The 24,072-nt window shown below is 35.1% G+C and overlaps 2 protein-coding genes across 3 annotated transcripts in view; one reads left to right on the top strand and one right to left on the bottom strand.

The window, feature by feature from the left end:
• Ptr (patched domain-containing protein) overlaps positions 1-24,072 on the top strand; it is a 437,818-nt gene that overhangs the window by 148,657 nt on the left and 265,089 nt on the right. The gene's annotated exons all lie outside the window — the stretch shown is intronic.
• LOC145671710 (protein GVQW3-like) lies at positions 11,445-11,780 on the bottom strand. The gene has a single exon (XM_081740911.1). The coding sequence runs from the start codon at positions 11,778-11,780 to the stop codon at positions 11,445-11,447; it is 336 nt and encodes a 111-aa protein (XP_081597037.1).

Raw genomic sequence — 24,072 nt, 5'->3', positions numbered from 1 at the left:
CGGTTTCTCAGATTTAAGCAAGTATTTTTAACAGTGTAAAGGATAAGCTTGTCATGGCCGCCATCTTGAAGTCACTCATTTCCTAACCCCTGTAGTAATTTTTGAGTTACATTTAGATTGTGTGCTTTTACCCGGGGCCATTCCAGAGAGGTCCAAAGTTGATTGTAGGGATTTCTGGAGGGAATTTTCCCGACATTCTTCCAACTTTCGCTATTCAAGTACATAATGGACCCCAATACATATCACTTCTGGAAAGCTTTTTTCATGCTGAAGAGAATGGACTATTGAGACTCTACGATTTCCTTTATACCAACAGGGTTAATGGTCCGCAGAGACTCTCTCCGTTGTCCATGGCACCTAATTTTTTGTGCATGAACATATCTTTGCTATATTTATCGAATGAATTAAGTTTGATTTGGATATCCGGATGACATGTTCATACACTTTCCTTGTGAGCTAGAGTTTTAAGAAAATTACAATGGTTAAGTCTATGTTGCCATAAGTTTATATTGGTAAGTTTGTTTTGGTTTTTGGTAAACCAAGCTCCTTAAGAAGCTAAATTTTACGAAGCTTAAGCTTCAATATACCATTTTACCACAAATTAATTTAAGATGAATTCCTATTTCAAAACAGAAAATATTGAGGACTTTCGATTTGTCAGGTAAAAAAAAAAAAAAAAAAAAATCATTAGATTTATTTTAGCTCTGTATTCCACGGACACATTAGTACTTTGTATCCTGAATATTGTACTGTAAGCTAATCTCAATTATGCTGCGGCTAGTCTATCAAGCAAGGATGATACCCACAATCACTTCCATAGGAATACATAGGAATCCGATTTTTGATTGTCCATATCTAGGAATCAACTGGATAGATTACATTTACCAATGAACTCGTTCCTTTACGTGCTGGCCAAAATTGATGGTGGTCCAGCAAATAGTTCTGGAGATTATTTTTGTCTCCCGGACGGACAAACGGACAGACAGTAAATATATGAAGGATATTTTGATAAACTAAACTCAAGAATGAAATTGTAAACAAAAATAATATCCTAGAATTAAAATAAAATACGAATAATAATAATAAATAAAAATACAACAAAAATAATATCCTAGAATTAAAAGAAAATACGAATAATAATAATAAATAAAAATACTAAAATCGAGTGTTCTTAGTTTAACATAGAGAAATTTCGTAGGTAAATTTAGCAAAAAGGGAATTTTTCGATGAAGTACTAAAATCCAAGGAAATTCTCACACTGACTGATTGGCCAATATAAATGTTTAAATTTTTCTTTGTTCTTCGGAAATAAACCAATTGTGTGTATATGTGTGTGGACGGGGGAGGTGTCATTTCAATATAATTTGCACCCATTGTTAACTAGGCGTGTTTATGTATTATTTTTGGAAGAAAAAGTAAAGGAAAAAGTAAAAACAAAAAAAAAAGCAAATGAATAAAACAAATGTGTTTCACACTTCCTTTTAATATAGGTAAATTAATCTTATCGCATAACTTCTATCATAGGAATTGGATACTCAACAAACTAAGGAAAAATTTGAAAAGAAAAGGGAAATTTTGGAGTCAGTGAAGGGAAGTTTTCTTAATGAAACCTACGAACACTGCTAACATGCCGAGAATTTAAAAAAAAAAAAAAAAAAAAAAGTTGATTACACCGCAAGATCTAAAATAATATGAGTAGTGATAAGTTAAAATACTAATATCCTTATACTCGGAATTACAAGGAGTTAAATCTAACCAACGATAAGCGAAAATATTGTTTACGTATGAGATTCAAGGAATATGAGTAATGTAGAATAAAAATTATAATACGCCTAGCATTAAAAAAAATAGAGAGATAATAGAACACTTAAAAAATTAAATCACTGAGTACACACTTTGATAAACGTGTCCTAATAATCATTGCGTGGATTGGTATTGAAGAACCGTTTTTTAAAACCCATCTGAGGTGTACAGTTTATGTATGCTTAGAAAGTGTAAATTCATTTTAATTGTTACAATTATATTGCAATAGAGGGAAGGGGAGCAATGGTAAAGCGAGGGGTTCCTGGTTTCGATTCCACACACCCTGAGGTTGTGGTGGACAATATCATGTCCTTGAGTTCTCTCTGGTCCTCCCATTTTCTTCCACATTCTCAGTTTACCGTTATTTTTATAAATTTCTAGTTTCATTAATCTAAGCCCTTTTTTTAAATTTCAATGTGCTAAATTGAATGTTATCCGCACACGTTATGCCTGATACAATTTTAATACCGAAATCTCTTTTCAGTTTAACGTCCCACGATTATGCTGTTAAAACTATGGAAACAAATGATTAAGGCAAGTGAATGAAGATGGAAGAATTGGTGGAGTGAGAGTGTGGAAGGAAACGGGAGTGCTCCGAGAAAAACCATGGGCTAGATGTTGTCCACCACAAACGAACTTAGGAGTTTTAATACTGAAGAGAACCCACGCGTTCTTGTAAAAATATTCGTTCTTTAAAAAAATAAAATAAAATAAAGATAAACCTTCCTTCCCTCTCAATTAATTATCGTTTCTATCTGATTCAAAATATTTGATGTAGTGGCGTCTTATCTCAGCTTTCGGGGCTTATATGTGAACAAAATAGAGTATTAGTTCTCGTTAGGGTGGGTAGTTCATATTAAAATACGCCCTGTAAGAAGAAGATGATTACCTCTTTGAGGAGTTATGGAAAGGGTATATATAGCAACAGCTAAAGATAATAAGAAGTAAATATATACAGTTTACTGTAATATATATATGCCATAACTTAATCTTATTCATCAGGAAAAAAAGTAATTTCAAAAGCTAAAATTAAGGGTTGATTAAAAATTGATCAAATATGCACTTGAACTCATCAAAAAGAAGAAAAAGGACCTGCGGCCATCTGATTTATGCTTTCTGTGAGAAAATAATTACAGTATATATTGATGGATGTTGATATTCTCTTAAAGGGTGTTGTTTATATATGTAATTGATTTATTACATTTCCTAGCTTAACCTACAGGTTTAGGTTTTTAAACATCCTTTTCTCTACCCCAGACAGATTTGCTAATTATATTGGTTTGACCATATATATATATATATATATATATACGGAATTCTTTACCCTCTGTACGAAAAATATTTGATCATATGTAAAATGTGACTCTAGAGAAAATTTAAACGTAATAATAATAATAATAATAATAATAATAATAATAATAATAATAATAATAATAATAATAATAATAATAATAATAATTATAAACGGTGGCTCAGTGATAGAGCGTTCACCTCTGGTGCATGGGGTCCTTGATTCGTTTCCAGTTCGCGCCAAATTAGTTTTGTGGTGGATAAACACCGCGTGCGTGTTTTTTTTGGGGGGGTTCTCCCGTTTCCTCCGACTTTCTTCATTCAATCATTTCCTTTATTTCTTATCACCGTCTCCTTTAGTTTAGTCGGCATAAACGTAGGACGTAAAACTTAAACATTTCATTTCATTTTTATAATAATAATAATAATAATAATAATAATAATAATAATAATAATAATAATAATAATAATAATAATAAGAAGAAGAAGAAGAAGAAGAAGAAGAAGAAGAAGAAAAATTATTTCATTTTGATGAGTTATGGAAAGCACATAGCGCATAGTTATCTTTTTTCTTTAAGGTTAACTTCTCACGATTAGCAGCAAGACTAAGGGAAAGATTCCAGAAAGACGATGATAATGGAAATAAATGAAATTGTAGAATGAACAAAATAGCAGGAAACGGGTGGATCACGAGAAAACCCTCGCACACAGTCTTTGTCTACTACAAGCCCACTTGTCTCAGACTGGGCGAGCTGAGATCGAATCACGGACCCCACGAACTAGAGTTAAGCACTCTACCACTGAACCAGCGCGGCCCCAAATATCATTCTGTACAATAAAAGAAACAAATTGTGATATTCCAAGTCTATTTTGTCAGAACTTCAAATTTGCGACATTTCCGCAAAACCTTTCTTTAGGAAAAGACTCCCAAGTATTGTCAAGTCTACAGGTTATCTATAGATCTACAGACTTTTTACAAAAAGAGAAAAAGGGAAGGAGAAGGAGGAAGAAGTATAATCTTCAATATTTTCTTCAGTATTGGCGAATGACATCTTCGTATAGTTCAACTGAAAATTTATTGAATCGAAAGTTGTAATAAATAAGAAACTTACTACTGAATATAGTAAGGGACGTAGTGAATAGTGGCAGAGTGCTTCCAAAAAAATCATCGTCTCCCCAGTTTAATCCCAGCTCATGGGAGCTTGACAAGACTCGCTAGCTTTCCCTCCCAGTGGCGTTTCCTCATCCTTAATTCTGTGGCTTTTTCCCCTCAAGAATAATGGCATCATGGCTTTTCCCTTATAAGAACTGGTCTAGCTCAAGGGCATGAAATCAATCATGCTTGAATGAAACAGATACATTGGTAATGAAAGAAGCTATTAGTTATATTACATTTACATTTTGCACTATGAATTAAGTTTCAGATATGATAAGGCGTTACACTATTGCAGTAAAATTTAACTTACTAACTAGGTAAACATAAACCACTAATTCACAACTGAAATATAAAAAGCTGCTTAAATTTGATTTGATTTTAAGTCCTTCTCAGCGGCGAGTCTATATGAGAAGTGAACTACATGAGCTCCCGCTGGGAATCGAAGCCGGGTCTCGCATGCCAAAGGCGCGTATGCTAACTGCTTAGCCCCGAGGGAGCTGAAAAGACTGTATGAAGGAACATATATAATATAGTTTAAATATCAATACTTTTTTGCCTCAAAGATGTCTCTTTTCAACAGAAAGGTTATATAAGACGGAATCTACTTCCAAAAGTAGGATCCGAATGACTATTCAGTTTTATATCCGAGGAAAGCTTCCCACCGAAAATAGAATAAGGGATCACACAAGTTACACACTTAGCCTCAAAGGGGCACATAAAACGTATATACTGTAACATTAAAAAAAATGTTTTAATTATTACTATAAAGAATGTTTTTTTTATATACATAATGGGATTATGTGTGAAATGCTGTTTGTTTTATAGTACAAATATTCCTTGCAATTCCGAACTCTTTTATATGTATATGTATAAGTCACAATATGTTATGTAGAAACGCCCAAATTGGTGTTAAATTTACCCCTTATATGCCGTTATCCTTGACAGGTTTAATAATCAAGCGACGGGGATAATTCAAAAACATTTAACCTTTCTGGTACCGGGAGGTTTCTTGAACCCACTGCCAATTGTAAACTATACTTTCTCGCATCAACCAAAAATAATAAATAAATACTGTCCGAAGAAATGTTCTGTATTGCATTTGTTTTCAATTGACTTACATGATTTACTTCATACAAGCCTACAAATTCGAATGGATTTAACAACCCCCCTCCCCCCTAATTAATTTAATCTTGCTGAAGATGTCAGTATATATGTTGCAAAAAAATACTGACGTAAAAAAAAAAGTATTACAGTCTGAGTAAAATGCAGTCAGATATTGTAACAAACGTGTTTACAAAACATAGTACGTAGAAAGAACATGCCACAATTAGGTTTAATTCTCCTGGTTTATGAAGTGTTTACATCTACTATAATGTTGCTATTTCCACAGTATTGTATTTTATTTTATCTATTTTTTCTCAATAGCTTTAAAAACAAATATATTAACAAAAACTATTCTTTATTTCGACCTAGTAAAACATCTTAAAATTGCAAATCTGTGGTTTTCAACGTTAATAGAAAATACCTTAGTACCAATAGCGCTAAAGGACATACAGTATACGGCATAGTACATCCACATCAATTTTTCAAATGAAAAGTTTCATAAAAAACAAGTCGTCATTGTTATCAATAATGTCTATGACGAAACTTCAACTTGCGGTTAATCGTATCCCAATTTTACTCACTTATTTTTCATGTATTTAACAACAAGGAAAGATTTACTTCCTAAACGTCAAAGAAGGCACACTCCGACATTTACTATTAATATTTTTACAAAAGTTATCGTGTAACAAGTGATTCCAACCAATGGGAAAAATCTCATTCAGTCGAATTTTTTGACTATTGGAAATGGGATAAAGGGAATTTTCATCAAAATTGGTACCATATGTGGGATTTTTCATTAGACTATATGTATAATCTACCCAGGGGGTATAGGGGGCCGCCCCCTAAATTTTTACTGTCCCCTTTAAAATTTTCCACGGCAGGCTTGCAAATGAACTGTAATATAGTGATAAATTATAATATGGTTGGATCGACTCTCCCAACTTCTACCGCCTCCCTCCTACATTTTTGGACTGGCCCTTGGCCTCAATCCACCCCCAACAAAATTCTTAACAAGCGGGAAGTAGACATAATAAACCATCAACAAATGTGTGGTCAATTTGTAGTCTCAAGTATTTTCTTGGGTATCGACAAAGTTTATGCTAGTGAGGAATGACTTAATCATATGCCAAGTACCAAGTACCAAGAATCAAGTACCAAGAAACGAAATGTATGCTCTGTTGAAAAAAGAGAGAAGAAAACAGAACAATGAACGAATGAAAGAAATAAAATAAAATATCAAATGAGAAACAATCAATTTCCAAACGTTCCATACGAAATGTGTGGAGAACAAAATTTTTCTAGTATCTTTCGGCTCAGTATAAAGTGATGATACAGTGGTGTGGTGCAATCACTGCATTTCTGACAACAAAATGTACTTGTTCTCGATTAAGCAAAATAATTATTCACTAACTATTTTATAAACGTGGAAGAACGAAATTTATTGATGGTAATTCACCCAGAAATTGAAAAATGTAACACATGACGTACATAAGTTTCATTTTCATATTTAATAATAATAATAATAATAATAATAATAATAATAATAATAATAATAATGTACAACATATGAATTGAAGATACAAAATGGGGTTTTCTAGCGTTTCAGGTTGGCATTACCGCATATAGCAGACACACAAATACATGTTGATTAGTGGAATAGTAACCACTCGTTTACATTTGCTTCATTTAACGACAGTAGAACAGTGAATAAAGGTGATCTGAGACAGGAGTGGTTATCAGGGGGGCAAGAGGGGAAGTTGATTCCCACTTTTTTGAACTGACCCCTTAATGTATTTCATTTGGAAATGTAAAGTTTTTGTGTGTATTACTTGTTTAAAAAAAAATTGTGCCATATAATATTTGCTGATGCATAACTACGTATTGGTTATTAGTCTTTCCATGGAGTTAAGAAAGCTACAGGTATTGCGTTTTAATTCCAATTGCATATTTCTTTAAATGTCGTAGCATATGGTTGTAGTATTTACTGTATTTCATTTTTTAAGAGTAATAACATATCTACATTTAATGCCATGTGTGGAATTAAAATTATAACTTGTTCATTAATCCCCAGTTTCAATGTAACTTCTACGGAACAAACCTCTTTTTATACATTATTATTATTTGTTTTGCAAATTTGTTATTAAATAATCTGATCACACAATTTTCCAGACAGAATTTTAAGTTGTTCATGAGCAAGGAATCAAATCTCTTCTTACACTTTCGTTATTTAAGAGCACAAAGGGTTAGTATCTACTTGCGTTGTTCTTGTCAATTTACTTAATAAAATATGACACACGATATACGGTATTTTAACTGAAAAAGATAATGTCCTATTAATTATACAACCTTTCGTCAAACAAAGCGTTAGGAACAACTAAGAAAACTAACATTGATATACAAATGTTCAGTTCATTTCTTGCCCCCACCCACACTTTTAAATTCCAATCGCTGCCACTGGTCTTTGAGTATAACGATACTCCTGTGGTGGGTACTTTTGGGAAATTCTCTTCGGTGCTAATGATGCTTGTGCTGTTTCCAGGATACAAGCACTGGAGACAACAACTGAAAATCTATCAAATGAAATTTGTGTGTCAGTGAAGAGAAATGTTGGTAATAGTGTGACTGCTTGTTTTTATGAAGGACGACAACACTTTCCATGAGTGCATCTTTTACGTGTATCCAAAAATTCCGAAGAGAAATTAATGGATCAAGCTGTCACAGCTAATCGGAGATAACCTGTTAAGAAACGAGAAATCACACAACAACGAATGAGTGAAAATTCCGTTTCCTAATAAAACTCCAGAAGGACGATTACATCCGGCATAGAGATCTTGAATTATATATGAGTAGTTCCTGAAGGAATTTCCAACCAGATCGACCCGATGAAGCCTCTACTTTCACTGGCTGCTTGCTTGCTCTTTTTCCTCACAACATCTTTCCGTTGAGGGTGGGTGGCTGGAGCCGGAAGAACAGATGAGATGGTCGCCACTTCCTCAAAGAAAGGCCTTTCTCCGCCTTCAAAAGTTGCGTCACATCATATCAGTCTCTTCCTGTTACAATACCTCTATGAGATGTACAGAATGTTGCTACAACTAATATTTCGCGTTATTTTTTTTTCTTAATATGTGTGTACTCTCAAAGCATTCCATGGTTGCCCCTCTTTTTTTCAGGAACAACTTTCTCTCATGATTGTGACATAACATACGTTCTGCTATTCAGCATAAAGTAAACATGCTTGAGGATAATCTTCCCAAATTCAATCTCGTTAATGCATATAATGACACACGCACATCTTCACTTTGAAAGAAATGGTTATTTTCTCAAGAAGACCGGAAATCACCAATACAGCACAGAGTTATGAAGTAGGTCACCTGCCTTATGATCTAACATTCCAGAGAACTATTTGTCTTCTCACGTTGTTAACAAGTCAATTTTATTTTTATTATTTTGTCTGCAGAATAGAGAAGCAAAATATGAAATTTAATATTTTAAACAACCTCTCTTAGAGCAATGAGAACAAGTATGTTAATGTATTAAGGTATGTTGAATCGAAATAGCATGTTTTAAATGTTCATATTTCACAATATTTTGACTAAAACTTCATACTTATTTAGTAAAGAATTAGTAATTTTTTTCATACTCTCTGTGTGTCGTAATCAGTCTCCAGTTATGCCTACTAGTGGAGGAAACTATCCTAGCGAGTAGAATCTCCGGCGTTGGCTTCTGAGCGTTTTAAGGCAAGCTTGCATCCCCTTTAGGTGCCAGGAGGAGTTCCGAAATCGTGAAGTACTGAATCCTACGGTAGACCACAATTTGGCCGAGTTCAACTTATGATCTCGGAACCCCTTGAAAGTCACGGAAATGTACAATCCTAGTTCCGCCTACGTTAGATTAGGGCTAAGGTACCACCTAACTTTCGAAAGGAATGTCTCGTGCAATCCTCCGATTTAGGTGTGGAATGAAACTCTCCTCACTCTGCGAAGATGCCTCTTCAAATTTGGTTCACCTTACTTTATGAAAGAGAAAAGCAATGCCAGCGTAGAATTTAATTATACCCTAATACATTTAACTTTTAAAAAAAAAAAAAAAAAAAACTTCACTATATCCCACGAAGGACAGAGCTGAGTGATGCTCACTCAAGATTAAGGGAACCGAAAGGTGAGAGCTGAACATTTCCAGGCTTGTTCTTATATTTGTTGTTTTATTCTTATTAGTATTAGGATTAGGATTAGGAATTAGATTTCTAGCCTTTCGGTATCTATGGCCATGTTAGCCCGTCACATATAAAGGATGACGTCCCTCGGCGATTATATTATCTGAGGAAACGGAAGGAATAAAGGACTGGGGAAGGAAGGAAACGGCCCAGAATCTGTATGTTAGGTACAGTACCATCCCGGCATTTGCCTGGTAAGAATGAGAAAACCCAGGAAAACCTCACCCACAATGGTTGGCCTAAAAAAGTTTTTATACTTTTTCAACCGAGTGTCCCAAACGAGAATCGAACCTGGACCGTTCGTACCGAAGTGGAGAGAGTTAGCGAGTACGCTAGACGGGGCCACGTTCTATTCTTATTGTATATTATTGTATTGTTTAAGATATTCTATAACGCCAATTATGGTGGCTAACCGTAATCTTTCTTCATTATTGAAATGACACTATGAACCTACGCATAGAATCATTTTGAATGGTTAATGAATACGTGACATAAATGTAACGTGACATATATACATATGTAATTCGTCTTTTAGGATACATCATTCAAATTTTATGTTTTTTCACGTTTTGGACTTCTTATTTTCACATCTTTTTCATTCTACTTTGCCTGTCTTTAGCCATCAGCTACTGTATATTTTCACTATCGTTGAGTTAATACATGGTGGCAAGCAAAGACTTGCAAAGGATACCTTCACAAACCTTCTAAAGTCTGTAATCTATTAATATATGGAATTTATAAGGTATGTTCTAGCCCATTTACTAATATATGGACACAAGACCATAGAGCGAAGATAATATGGTTAGTTATGTCTCTTGTATCTCAAAAAGGTGTGTGGAAGACACATACCCTCACCCACACAATCACACAAATAGGAACCGGAATAAAGGGATAAACTATGAATTAAGATTCGAGATATGCCATAATAAAAGTATATGACTTAGTTATCCAGATATTCATTTGGACAGGTCAATTTATATCCCTTCAATATAAGTCATTCAATGACTTCTTTCAAGCGCCAAGAAAGTGCATTACTGGCAGAAATGCTGGCCAAGAGTTAAAAAACAAAATATTTCACACTTTGTATTATTCAGGAATTTTAAGTGTTTTCTGATCAGTGTCCTGAGAAATTCTGCAGATGATAATGACTAAATTGAAAATTCCAGTTAGAAATACCCATTGATCTAAGGGCTAGCGTTCGCGTCTTTGGTACACGGGGTTCTGGTGAGGCAGACACGGGGTCCCAGTAGATCTGCCACAAACTCACATAGTCTGATATTGAAGCAGGGATTCCTTGTGCCAAAGATGAACTCTCTACCACTTTTTATATAACTTGTTTAACCGTTTCTTTCACTATTGAGTTTAAACCAGACTCGATAGAGACACAGACATAAGAGAAATATCGAGAAAAGTTAAAAACGCATATTCTTTTGAGAGGGACTTAAAGGGATATCACAACAACCCTTGATCTGAACGCTCAACTATACCGCATTACTAAACCATCAATTTTGGAGGAGAGGGGCGTAACTTCAAAGTTGGTATTTTGCTGTACCTTGGTTGTTATTAGAATGGCAATTGGTGACAAGCGAAGAATAGCAGAGGGTATTTGCAGGAGATATACGGAGTACATGTATCTAAAGTAATGTCTCCTGTGGCGTTAAAAATGTGTTAATGAACATAAATAACAGCAAAAAGTATTACAGATTATAGCCTGAACTGTCATCTACAGAAAACTACAGTTCAACGTAATCTTCACGATTTTGAACATATTTGCGCCATCGTTGAACGCAGGCATCAAAACCATTTTGAAAAAAAAAATCAAGGGTTTGCTTCTTGACCTATAATTTTAATGCTGTTTTGACTTGATTGGGAACCCACTTATCCCAAGTTTGCAATTATTCCTTGGGCAGAGCCATACGAAACGTTCAATACATCATCAACATTCCGAACAATAACGCGCTTGTCTTCTCGAATCAATTCATCAACACGTTCTCGATTTGCATCTGTGACTGCTGTTGTCGGCCGGTCACTTCTCGGTTTATCTGTAATTTCTGTTTCTCCGTTTCGAAACTTCTTCATCCAATGTCTCAGATTGCTGATGTCCATTACTGCGTTCTCATAAACATTTTTCAAGCGATTATAGATTTCCTTAGATGGACAATCTTCTTTTGCAAGAAATTTAATGACAACTCTTTCTTTTAGCTTCAGATCCATGGTTCTAATTAATCTGAAAAGACTACATTAGCAGAGTAAGGTTATCTCTATAATATAATGCATAGATAGTTCAGTAGCTATAATAGAAACAAAATTACGAGGGAAGCGTTACTTTTTGGTCAATCCTTATATAAAATTTTAGCGTTATTGATGATATATACCTGCGCTATATTTTTGGAAACTGTTCAGCGTATATCTACCAAAACTTCTAGCAATACGTTACAGGCAGCTTCTGCACTCTTTTTAAGTCCAGATTCTATGACTAATATTGGTGTCTAAAGAGGCAAACACGGATTGTTACCCTCGTGAGACAGACATTCAATTTGAACCTATTTTTATTCCATTTATACTATTAATGTGAAGTTGAGTGCAAAGAGGAAGATACTAGATGGAGTGAAGTTGATTTAATAAGTTATTAAATTTGGAGTACATGTACCTTTCTGGGTATTAGACTATTTAAAAACTAAAGCAGACGGGAAGAAAGCTTAATATATATTTTTTTAATGATCACGTTATCTTTACTTTCACTGCGAACATACATAATATACCTAATTTAATTGCGCTATAAATATAAGTATGTCCTCATTTATAACGTTTTCTTAGTAGGTTTTACGATTTAGTTAATCCGGTAAATTTAACATATGCTTGTATAAACACATTTCACTAAAGAGCTATGTTATGACAAGGTTGTGTTATGATGTAATGTATGTGACTACGGGTTTTCCGCATATCCAGTCGTGATATAAAAGAATGGCCTTGATGCCACTTGGGCTAAGAGGTTGTGTAGTTTTAATTCTGTGCTTTTACGACTGAAACTCTTTCTAACATATTTCAGTATATGCTACGCGAGGGAGTTGGTTAATCATGTCACAGATACGATACATCGTTACGTGCTTCATCTACCACTAATGTGGACGTTAAATTTCAAGCATTGTTCTTGCGTCCACAAGGATGTAATGAAGGATAAAGGGTACTAAGAACTTGAGGATATGTGCGTATAGACTGTACAGAAATCATAAAACACACGAAGTGAATTTTGATGCATACATTTACATTGTTTTTTAGGGGAAGTTGCTCAACCAAGGGGTACTTTTTTACATTTTGTTTTGCTTCAAAACGACTGTCATGTCCGTAGTGTTGTACGGTTGTGAAACAAGGTCACTTACTCTGAGGGAAGAACGTAGACTAAAAGTATTTGAGAAGAAAATCCTAAGACGAATATTCCGATCCAAGAGGAACAGGAATGGGATATAGCGGAAACTTCATAACAAGGAACTGCATAATTTATACCGTTCACCAAACATTGTTAGGGTAATCAAATCTAGGAAGCTTAGGTGGGCAGGTCATGTTGCCAGAATGGAAGAAAATAGGGACGCTTTCGAAGTTTTAACTGGATATCCAAGTGGAAAACGACCATTAGGAAGACCTAGGCGCAGATGGGAGGACAATATTAAGATGGATCTCTCAGAAATAGGAATACAATGTAGAAATTATATCCACTTGGCTAAAGACGTAAGTCAATGGATAGCTTTTGTGAAGGCGGCATTGTACCTCCGGTTTCCATGGGACATGGTTTCCATGGTTTTTGGTTACTTAGTTTTGCCGAAATGCGTATAGTTGAGTAAGGCTTTAAAAAATGTGTTCCTGGTATTAGATATTTCAGCTTCGTATTGTAAAAGTAACAAGGGTATTCCAGTAGTTAGAATAATGCGAGAGCCGTTGCTGCCGAACAGATAATTTCGTCCCTTGGTACATGTTGGGTACATACGAAGAAACAGAAGTTGTGTCTCTAGGGACAATAACAAATTTAATGATAACCGGTTGTTTTCAACGACTAAATAGGCATCTTGGTTTCAAAACTAGATATATACATAACATCATTACTATATGTACAGTAGTAATATCTATACATTGCACCTTGGTACATTAAGGTTGAGTTCCTTGGTATAATTATGGAACTATTCATAAACAAAAGCCAATTTAAGAAAATAAGTGGATAATAAATTATCTAAATGCAGACATCGTAGGGTGGAATCTTAATGATACTACAGCATTTACGTGTCACTTCCACTTACGTGCATCAAGAGAAACAATTCCAAATGTCAAATATAAGAGTTATTTTTATGCTCAAAAACAGAAATGCTAACTTCTTTCATCGCTGTATACATTTACTTCATGATGGTGGTGTAATCAATTTTGAAACATATTGTCCCTTGGTTGGGTAACTTATCCTACTTTTAAAAAAATAAATAAAAAATAGTTTAATAAATTGATAAAATAAGATTACGTTAGGTTCAAATTTTGTATAATTACCCAGGCCCATATCCAGAGGGTCTAGGGGGCCGAACCCTCCTAAATTTTTGCTGGCTCCCCCTAAAATTTTCACGGTAGGCTTGCAAATGAACTATAATATGATGAACTATAATATTGTTGGATCGGCCCCCCTAACTTCAGCATCCGCCCCCCTAAATTTTTGGGCTGGCTACCGGCCTGTAATTAATTCAAGATAATTGTAAATATTCATATGTTTCATTTGATTAACATTAATTATAAAATTGTCAGATTTCTACCGCTTTCCTGAGGGTGCTATCGGAGGCCACGGGCCGGATTTAACCCATTTGGAAGCCCTTGGCTAGAAAAAATGTGTAGTCCCTGCTGACTTCAATTAATACATTTCTGTGAAAGTACAATAGTAAAGTTAAGGGAGTACTCGTAGTTCTACGACATGCATTAGATAATATTATAACTAATGGAACGTTCCAAATGCATAAAAAAAACACACACAAAGTTACCCTATTATATAAATGTAATAAATAAAAAAATGAGTACCTCAAAAATTTCTTTTCCTAGCTTTTGTCCCAGGGAAGTCCTCTATAATATCCTGGAAGTCAAGAGAACTGCTTTGTTATTGTGCATCTACGCAGTGACTTAATTTTTTCTGCTGGATTGGGAATGGATATTGTATAATTACATGAGATTGTAGAACACTTCTGTTCAACGAGAAAATATGAATTACGATTCTCATGCACTACATTCGATCTTCTTTTTAAAAACTGATTTAAGATGGTGGATGTAACAAACGAAGATATTTGTTTCATATTTTTGGTCAGATTTTATCTTATGATGATGAATGCATCTTGTATGATTCTTTTTATGCAGTAGTTGAGATTTTTGATCAGAGTGCAGACCCTCGTTCACCTGGAGGCCCGGGGTCTACAGCCTCTCTAAGCCCCTCTTAATTCCCCTGATATAAGAGGAATATTAATGGACACAGTTTTGTTAAATATTCCTTACTCCTGCAACCTCCTTTTTTAATGTCATTAATTCAACCTTGGAAGTTTCTGCTACCTTCAATAGTTTCCTTGTACTTCTATTGATTTATTTTTTCTTTTGTTCTTCAAATTATCGAAGCTTCACTTTTCTCCTGACATAAACAGAGGTCATATTCTTCTGTATGTTCGTCTCAAGCATCTACTTTTTTTTCCCTTCATTTCTTTGGTTTCAACCCTATCATCACATTGTCTGCGAATATAAACACGTTTCTATTTTTTTTTTTTTTTTTTAATTCTAACTTCATAACGACATTTAATAGTATAGAAGAGAACACAGTACCTTGTTTCAGATCACGTTTCATTTCAAACTTTTCGCTTTCTCCATGGTTAGGAACTTTAACATCTACTCCAGATAGGATGGGTTAAAAAAAAAAAAAAAAGAAAGAAAAAAGAAAGAAAGAAAGAAAGAAAGAAAGAAAAGAAAATATGGCTCTTACACGTTCTTTGGTATATAAAATCACATTAGGGCATAACTATAGTATTTTTTTTTTTAAATATATTAACATGTATAATTGTAAGAACTCATATTCAATATATAGGGTGTTACAAAAATGTTTCACAACATTTTGGCAATTTTTCCTCACATCAAAATAAGGAATAGTTCATATGGACTTCTGTTCAAAAGTGGATAGTTTCGGAGTTATAGAGCGCCGAAACGTGAAACAAGTGAACTTTAAAAGTTCTTAGCTCCACTACTACGGAACCTATCGTAGTCAGGTCATGACATCACTGAGGAACTAGTATGTGAATTATCCAAATATCCATATTTAAGAATGCTCCAGTACTTTCACACCAATTTTTAGACCGGTAGGTGGAGAATGATCAGGTACAGTACTATCAAACAGTCTCTCTAAAAATGATTGTGCAAGTACCGGAGGTTTTGAAAGATGGATATTTAGATAATTCACACTAGTTCCTCAGTGATGTCTTGACTCGACTACGATAGGCCCCATAGTAGTGGAGTTATGGACCTTTAAAGTTCATTTTTTCACGTTTTCGGCACCCTATAACTCCGAAATTACCCACTTTTAAGCACAGGTTCACATGAACTTTTTCCTTATTTTGATGTGAGGAATCTATTCCCAAAATATTGCGACACATTTTGTAATACCCTGTATATACACCATATATATTCAATATACTTTCTTTCTTATAGATCTCTGCTAACCCGAACTTTTTTTTTCATTTGTCAATAACTTAAAGAGACTAAGGAATTGCATAAATACAGAAAGTGAGTCAAATATCATCTACAAAATGCTTGTAAATAAACTAATAACAGTTTCTAAATCTTTTCTTACAGACAAGAATTAAATTTGATTTAAGCTACCTTAACAGCACAAGATATGCTAGACATGTGCCATTTAGGTGTTCCAGCTACTTTTTAGATACCCGACACTTGGTGCATATGATATTCATGTGCTAAATATGTACTTCAGCTATCTAGTTTTTGGTACTTCTTACGTCTGAATGATATTTGCAACTATGTACCACAAATATAGCATTTAAATACCTGGCTCAGTTTCGCACTCTTAACAGTCATTTGTTTTTATGTCGTCACTTGGGACATATATCTGTCATGTTCTAGGTACGTCCTTTAGGTACATACTGTTTCAGATACCCTAACAGCACAAGATGTGCTAGGCATGCCCCATTTAGGTTTTCTAAATTCATCTCCCACATTTGATGCATTTATTGCTTCTTTTTCTAAGCGATTTTATACTAAAAGCAACAAACGCATCAACTTTCTTAGATGGCAACTGTCGACGATCATTTGAAAGTGAATATTGAAGAACTATGAAATAAAGTAAATAGACACTCTTTATTTTGTTATAAAATTACATGGCGGGCAGATTTTACCTGATCCAAACGGTTATCGTCAAATATGCGCGGTTAAAGTAGCATTCTGATTAGCCAAATTCAAAAGACCTCAACAATTTATCCCTTTACAAGCGACGTTCTCTTTATCGCCTTCGTGGGCAAGTCAGAAGAGTACGCGGCTAGTAATCCGAAGATTGGTGGTTCGCGCCCGCGCGCAGTGGGGTACTTTTTTTTTTTTACTTGTTTAAAGTGTTTTTAGACTCACCTTAATATAAACACATTAAGCATATAGAAGATTTAACATTTTTGGGGGAGTAATTTTGTAGTTCATTGACGCTTACGGCATGGGGAACATACATAGAACATATTAGGCACGTTCTCCAGGTACATGTCAGGCATGTGCCTAGGGGCGGACATAGATTGTGATTATCACTTGCCATCCATGTGATTTCTCTCTCAGAGGTACATAAGGCACATACTGGACACATTCCCATGTACCTGAGGGAACATGATAGGCATATGCCTGCTATGTAATTGTACTGTTAGGGTACTCGCTGAGCAAAATAATACGTTTATTGTAAAAATTATTAACATGTAACAGTTTCTCCAACTATCTACTTTGGCTTCATCAGACGCTAAGAATACACAGGTAGTGAGAGATAGCGAGACAGGGCGAATATAGGAGACAGCGAAAAAATCTCTTATTTCTGATTGCTTACTATAGGCTACTACAGCCAATCCCCTTCCTTTACAAACCCAAAATTTAAAACAGAACAAAACAGGGAATTAGCGATTTTCAACAAACTTAAATAGTTCGTTACTGAATGTTCTGTATGTATGTATGTATGTGTGTGTGTGTGTGTGTGTGTGTGTGTGTGTGTGTGTGTGTGTGTGTGTGTGTGTGTGTGTGTGTGTGTGTGTATCTATCTTTATTTGCGAATTTTTCAAATTTGAGTCCTTCATTCGATAGAGCATCGAAAACTATCTGAAAGAAGTTATGGAATTTATCGCGTCCCACTTATCGTTCCCGAGATATTGGCCCAGAAAATTCCGATTTCGGGAGATTTAAGGAGCCATATCTCGGGAACCGTAAGTCATGGAGAAATAATATTTTGCAACGTTTTCAATTTTGAGCACTCCATTTGGAGCATGTGTCTTCGTAAAACAACATATTGTAGAACGTTTTAACACAACTCTTAAACAAAACAAGTGAAAAAATTTAATACTCAAGGAAATTATAAATGGATAGATATATTACAAGAATTGTTTATTAAAATGAAATGCAATCTTTGAGTTTTACGTCCCACGTTAATTCCGGCTAGGTTAAAAGAGACGGTGACGATGGGAAATGAATGAAATGGTGGAATGAAGAAGGTGGAGGAAACGGGAGAACCCCGAGAAAACCCACGCATGCTGTTTGTCCACCACAAAGTTCACTTCGCGCGAGCTGGAATGCACCAGAGGTGAACGCTCTACCACTGATCCACCGCGGCCACCTAAGAATTGTTTAATGCGTATAATAATGAAGTACATAGAACGATTGGTATAAAGCCTGTAGAAGTTAATAAGAAAAAGTAATTCTGGGCAATGCTCTTGGAACATTCTCAACTGGTTGTTTCTGTTTTATATTTTGGGCATTAATAAAAACAAATATTGTAAAATGATAATATGCATTCTATTTATTTCGGGACAAGCAATTGAGTTCGAAAACCTGGTCACCTTGGACCCACGATAACAGCACTCCAAACGCAATATATGTAGGCCATTTCCCTGTCTGATGAAACAATTATTACGGTAGTTATCCTAGTACAATAAACGTAATGAACAACACAATGTCTTATGAGATATAAATAGAAGCCATCTTCCTTGAACAAAAGTGTTTGATGATTTTATGCATTCTTGATGTCTTCCTTGTAATTGGTGAACATTGTTTGACGAATCAAACAATAATTGATTATTCACAGCAAGGAGAGAGGATATGCTATGGTCCTTGAACAGTTGTTTGTGAGTTCTTAGAACGTATGTCCCCTGCCAGCCTCTCACCCTGTTTGTCGACGCGTTATGACGTGTTAAAGCGCGTTTGATATTTAATGAATGATTTACTGCCAACGTGTGAACAAATTGATTAATCACGGAATGCAAGGATAATCATCTCCCCATTAAAAAAAAATGAAAATGAAAATGAAAACAGAATAGCTTATGTGTGTCTGTAATATAAAAGATTTACAAATAGAAAGCATATTGAAAGTGCAGATACTTTGAAATATCAGTAATCTGTGTTGTTCATCATGAATATTGCAGATAATATATTAAAGAGCTCAAAGATTCGAGAAATGGTAAAGAAAGTGAATGCTATTGTATGTATTTCGTTTTTTTTTTTTTTTCTGAACTATCTCTAACTGCGCCAAGCGAAAGACTTCTTTTGATGATATCTTTCGTTAATGTACTGTTACGGTTGTGCGATAAGAATATATATATCAATCAATCGAAAAATACTTTCAACTATAAAAATATCGATATAAAAGATTTAACATTTTCTAAACCATTATAACAAGAATTTTAGGAATGATCAAAATAATGTATCAAAGGTATGCGATCTTGGCCAATAATTAGTTTTTGAGTCAGGGGCCATAATTTTTTTCAACGGCCCCTATATCGAGTTTTCTTGTTTTCTACGGAATAAGCACATCATAAGGAGTTAAATGATAGTTTGGATTTGGCTTGACTATATGTAGTTCTCCAGATATAAGGCCTACAAGAACATTTTTGATTAAAATATATTGGATCTCTTGATCCAACAACACAAAAAATAAGAAAGTTCTATCAATACTGTATAACCTGTAGATACCTCCTCAGATTTGCCAAAAAATGAGATAAACTAGTCCAAAGTGCTCGATCGGGATTATAATCGCTGTTGCTCCAAATTTTCACTGGATAAATAACACTTGATCGCACTTTAGATATGACAAAATTACACATATACATATTAGTCCTGTTCGCTAAATTCTTGTGAAAAAGTGTTAGAGAGACCTTCATGCAGCAATGTATTGAGGATAACCCAACAGTGATTTATATAGGCATTTCTACTTTCTGTGAAGGCAGAGAGATTATTTTAAAAATCGTGTTTAATAAATCAGTATTGTCTCCGGAATCCGAAGGCCCCACAGCTCGAAAAAAAACCCGATCAAATTCCCTTTGAAATTCGAACGTTGCTTTGCCATCTAAACGTCCAGCATATTGTTTGTATGTGTTTGTGCGTACATTTCTCCAAAAACTCATTTATCTGATGTTATTATGGAAAGTGACTGGCCTTCCAAGCAATGATCTCTCCAGGTTTCACATGTCCCATCATTCGCTTATAAAGTAAATACAGGTTTCCATATTTTTATTTTTATTAATTTACATTTTATTCAAATGTATTATTATTTATTAATATTGTATCTTAACACATTTGTTGTCACGTAAGTTATATTTAAACTCACGCATATATCTTCAATGTTTGCACGAAGCAACGAATATCGCAACTCCTAAGCATCACGAACGGACAAATGTGCAAAATTTGACATGTTAAATTTTGTCTCGCTGTTTACATCGGGACAACTTGTACTTTGTTCTGATAACGTGTAAAGCTTCTATTAAATTTGCCAATGCAAAATTTATGATTTTCAACGTCTTTTTTCTTGAAATTAAGATTTTGTACATTCGTCGGTTCGTAATGCATAGGAATTATAGGATATTCGCCAGTTCGTGAAAACATGAACAATATGAAAACGGATATATATATATATATATATATATATATATATATATATATATATATATATATATATATATATATATATATATATATATATATATATATATATATTAAAGCGTAGCAGAGCACATTATATGAGCGGGCCTCAACTATTTTAAAGTGTTTTATATTTTTACGGTTAATAAAGAAATACATGTTTAATTCGGAAACCAATTTAACCAGACTGATTTACAAGAAAGCCAATATTATATTACCATATAAAATTGCAGAAAAGGTAACCTACCGGTGGTAAGTGGGCACAAACGTAAAATTGCCGAGACCCACCCGTGGGTCACGAGGCCACTGAAACAAAACTATGGTGACCCACCGGTAAGATCATGCAGCAGTCAAAGTATTAGAATGTTAAATTCATTTTAAAAATTCGAGTTTGTCTAGTTTCTGTTATTTTGAAGGGAAAATGTTTGCCTCGAAATCGAACGGAGTTCTAGGACGTGTTAGCTTCGGATTTCAAGATATCACTGTAGTTTGTGAAATATACCATACTTACAAAAGTATGTATACTTTAAGCACAAATCCTTTCACAGGTTTATTCGTAATGAATATTCACAACTCGTTAATTGTTTAAATCGTAATGTTTATTGCCAGTTGCTAACATGACGAAGAAATCACACAGAATATTATGTGGAAAATGCTTTTCATTTGTTATTAACTATTAAATGTGAATTTCTACTCATTTTTATAATTTCTAAGATATGCATTTTCTAGGCATGACTACTACTATATGTAAGCGAAGGAATGAATGGGTATACACGTAAATACGAAGAAACGAGGATGACTAATTATTCACTGGATATCGCACATCCCCTCCACCGATAGAAACAATCTGTTGTTCAATTATTGTCGAGTTGCTACCAGCGCCGAACTTAAATTTTTTCTTGGGGGGGGGAGGGCAGGCATTAATACGTGTATTTGGGCCCCTCTTTCCATCTTTCTCTTACTCTTTATGGGCCCCCCGGAGCCTGTGGGCTCTCCCACATGATAAGGTCTCCGGGGCCGTTAGTTACGCCCCTGGGCCCGTTCCATACGTGACAAATTAATTAAGGAGACAATATTGACAAATCTCAAATCCTCAGGAATAAATATTATTTCTAGGGCTCCTAATAGTAGACATTTTTTTTTACTTAAATGGGCCCACGACTCGATTTTGTTTTATTTACCTTTTGTGTGCTGTTTTGTTTATGCAAACGCCAAAAATATAGGCGGGTTGCGCGCGCACCTTACAGCTCGCTGTTATCAACTCCCTTGTCATGTGCCACCTCCTTCCCCTCCTGTTGCAGGAGTAAGCAGACGACAGCCGTTTACTTAGCCATAGCTCAAAGCCTGCGTTCTTCCGTAACCAATCTTCAACACGCGCGCGAAACATGAAACCTTGACAGTGACTGAGCAAGACAAATGTAAATATGGCAAGTGCGCAGGTTGCTAGTAGGCTGTTGCTCTCTCCACCCACTTTTTGTTGCGCGCGCAACCCGCCTATATTTTTGGTGTTTGCTTTAGTAAACCTGTTTGATGCTTCATTTATAATTTCATGTTTGATCGCATATGGAGTAAGAAAATTTTGTCTCAAAATGGGCCCCCTGCCCCTCACAAGTTACGGCCTTGGTTGCTATCTCTCATTATTTTTGCTCTACGTATATTCATATTAAAACCGGAAGTAGTAATGGATTTCTAGCACTTCCTGTTTTAGTAAAAACTTAAAGGATGAGTATATGTTGTTGGGACGCCTAATCGATTGCAAGAATAAACTTCTCGCTACTTATTACTGTTTTCATTTTATAGTGATCAACATAAAACCGGAAATAGTTAAATTTCTACCACTTCCGGTTTGAATATCACATCCACCAACGAACTCGATTCCAAACTTTTGACTCTTACATCCTGGGCAAAATTGATCAATCAAGTGGTTCTTGAGACTGTTTTTCTCCCGGACTGGCAACACTGTTTGTCTCCCGAGAGGACGGACAGAGGTTATTAATACGAGGTGTGTTCAAAAAGTATCGAATCTTTGCTTGGCAAGAATACATTTATAGATTTGGAAGTCCAAAATACTAATCCGCTTCAAATTACTATTGTGCTGCCAAAATGTCTTGAGCCGTGGCAAAAATGCGAACTAAAGCTCACATCCTCACACACCCACGCATTGAGCCAATAAGGGTTCAGCTGTTGCTAAGCGAGAGAAAGGGACTGGAATTCCGTCAGCCGATAGCAGCGCTTGCAACGGAAGACTAGGGATCAAGTCAATGTGGTATATCTTTAGTCCCCTTAGTAATGCACACACTTCTCCCAGCCCTGCTGCCATTGTTGGAAACACTTCTGGAGCGCAGCTTTTGGAATAATAAGCAACCATGTCGTCCAATTCCACACGATTTCTTCTTTTTACTCAAACCTGGCCCCTTGTAGTGGTATTTTCAGCTTGCGAAATAACCAAAAGTCACACGGAGCAATGTCGGGTGGATAAGGGGCCTGACGACACACAAGAATGTTGTGTCTCTCACTACACGTCTTAACTCATTGGCGGACTGCCAGCGACTGACGTTTTCTGCGGGCGGGGAAAGAAAATCACGATTGCGCATGAGTGTCCCCTCTACATCTACACTGAAAAAAGTCTTCCGTGCTTCATTGGTTTACGCGGGGGAAAAGGTTCATTACTTTTTGAACACATCTCGTATATATATATATATATATATATATATATATATATATATATATATATATATATTTGTGTGTGTGTGTCTGTGTATATATATAAAGAAGATTTGATAAACAAAATTTCTTAAAAACTAATATAACCTCATTGACGAAAGTACACAGAACGTGACCACTCGTACGTAATGAACATATGTCCCTCTCACTACTGTCTGTAGATACATAAAGATGCGTTGGTTATTCTTTTTTCATTAGACCAGCAATCCACAGAGTCCAATGGATTTCCTTCCACCCGAGCTCCTTAGCATACGAATACAATCATTACTTGAAAGAAAGGCCCATCTTATCATAACCTTTTGCTTTATAACAATGCACAATGCGCTGGAAGTTCTTTGATTATGGGTTTCATTGAAGCGTCGAAATCTTTCTTCAGCTGGATAATATGGAAACTTGTTTTGAGAAGACAACAAAAAAAGAACTGCTTTCGTATGCTGGACACAACTGGTGAGGTGACCTCCTTCTGAACAGTTGTTAAGAAAACTTGATAGTTGGCAGGCGAATCGATTTGTTTATACGTGTCATGTCACTGTACTCATGATTATCAACTTTGTTTTTTCATACAATTCCATTTACTTGTCCCTTTACACTGTAAATACCTACGTTGATGTTTATTGCGTCATAT

This window comes from Thermobia domestica, chromosome 15 (genome assembly GCF_964235325.1).
Source record: "Thermobia domestica chromosome 15, izTheDome1.hap1.1, whole genome shotgun sequence".
Lineage (NCBI taxonomy): Eukaryota > Metazoa > Arthropoda > Insecta > Zygentoma > Lepismatidae > Thermobia > Thermobia domestica.
Note: the sequence above shows the minus strand (reverse complement) of the source record. Positions and strands in the feature narration are given on the sequence as shown.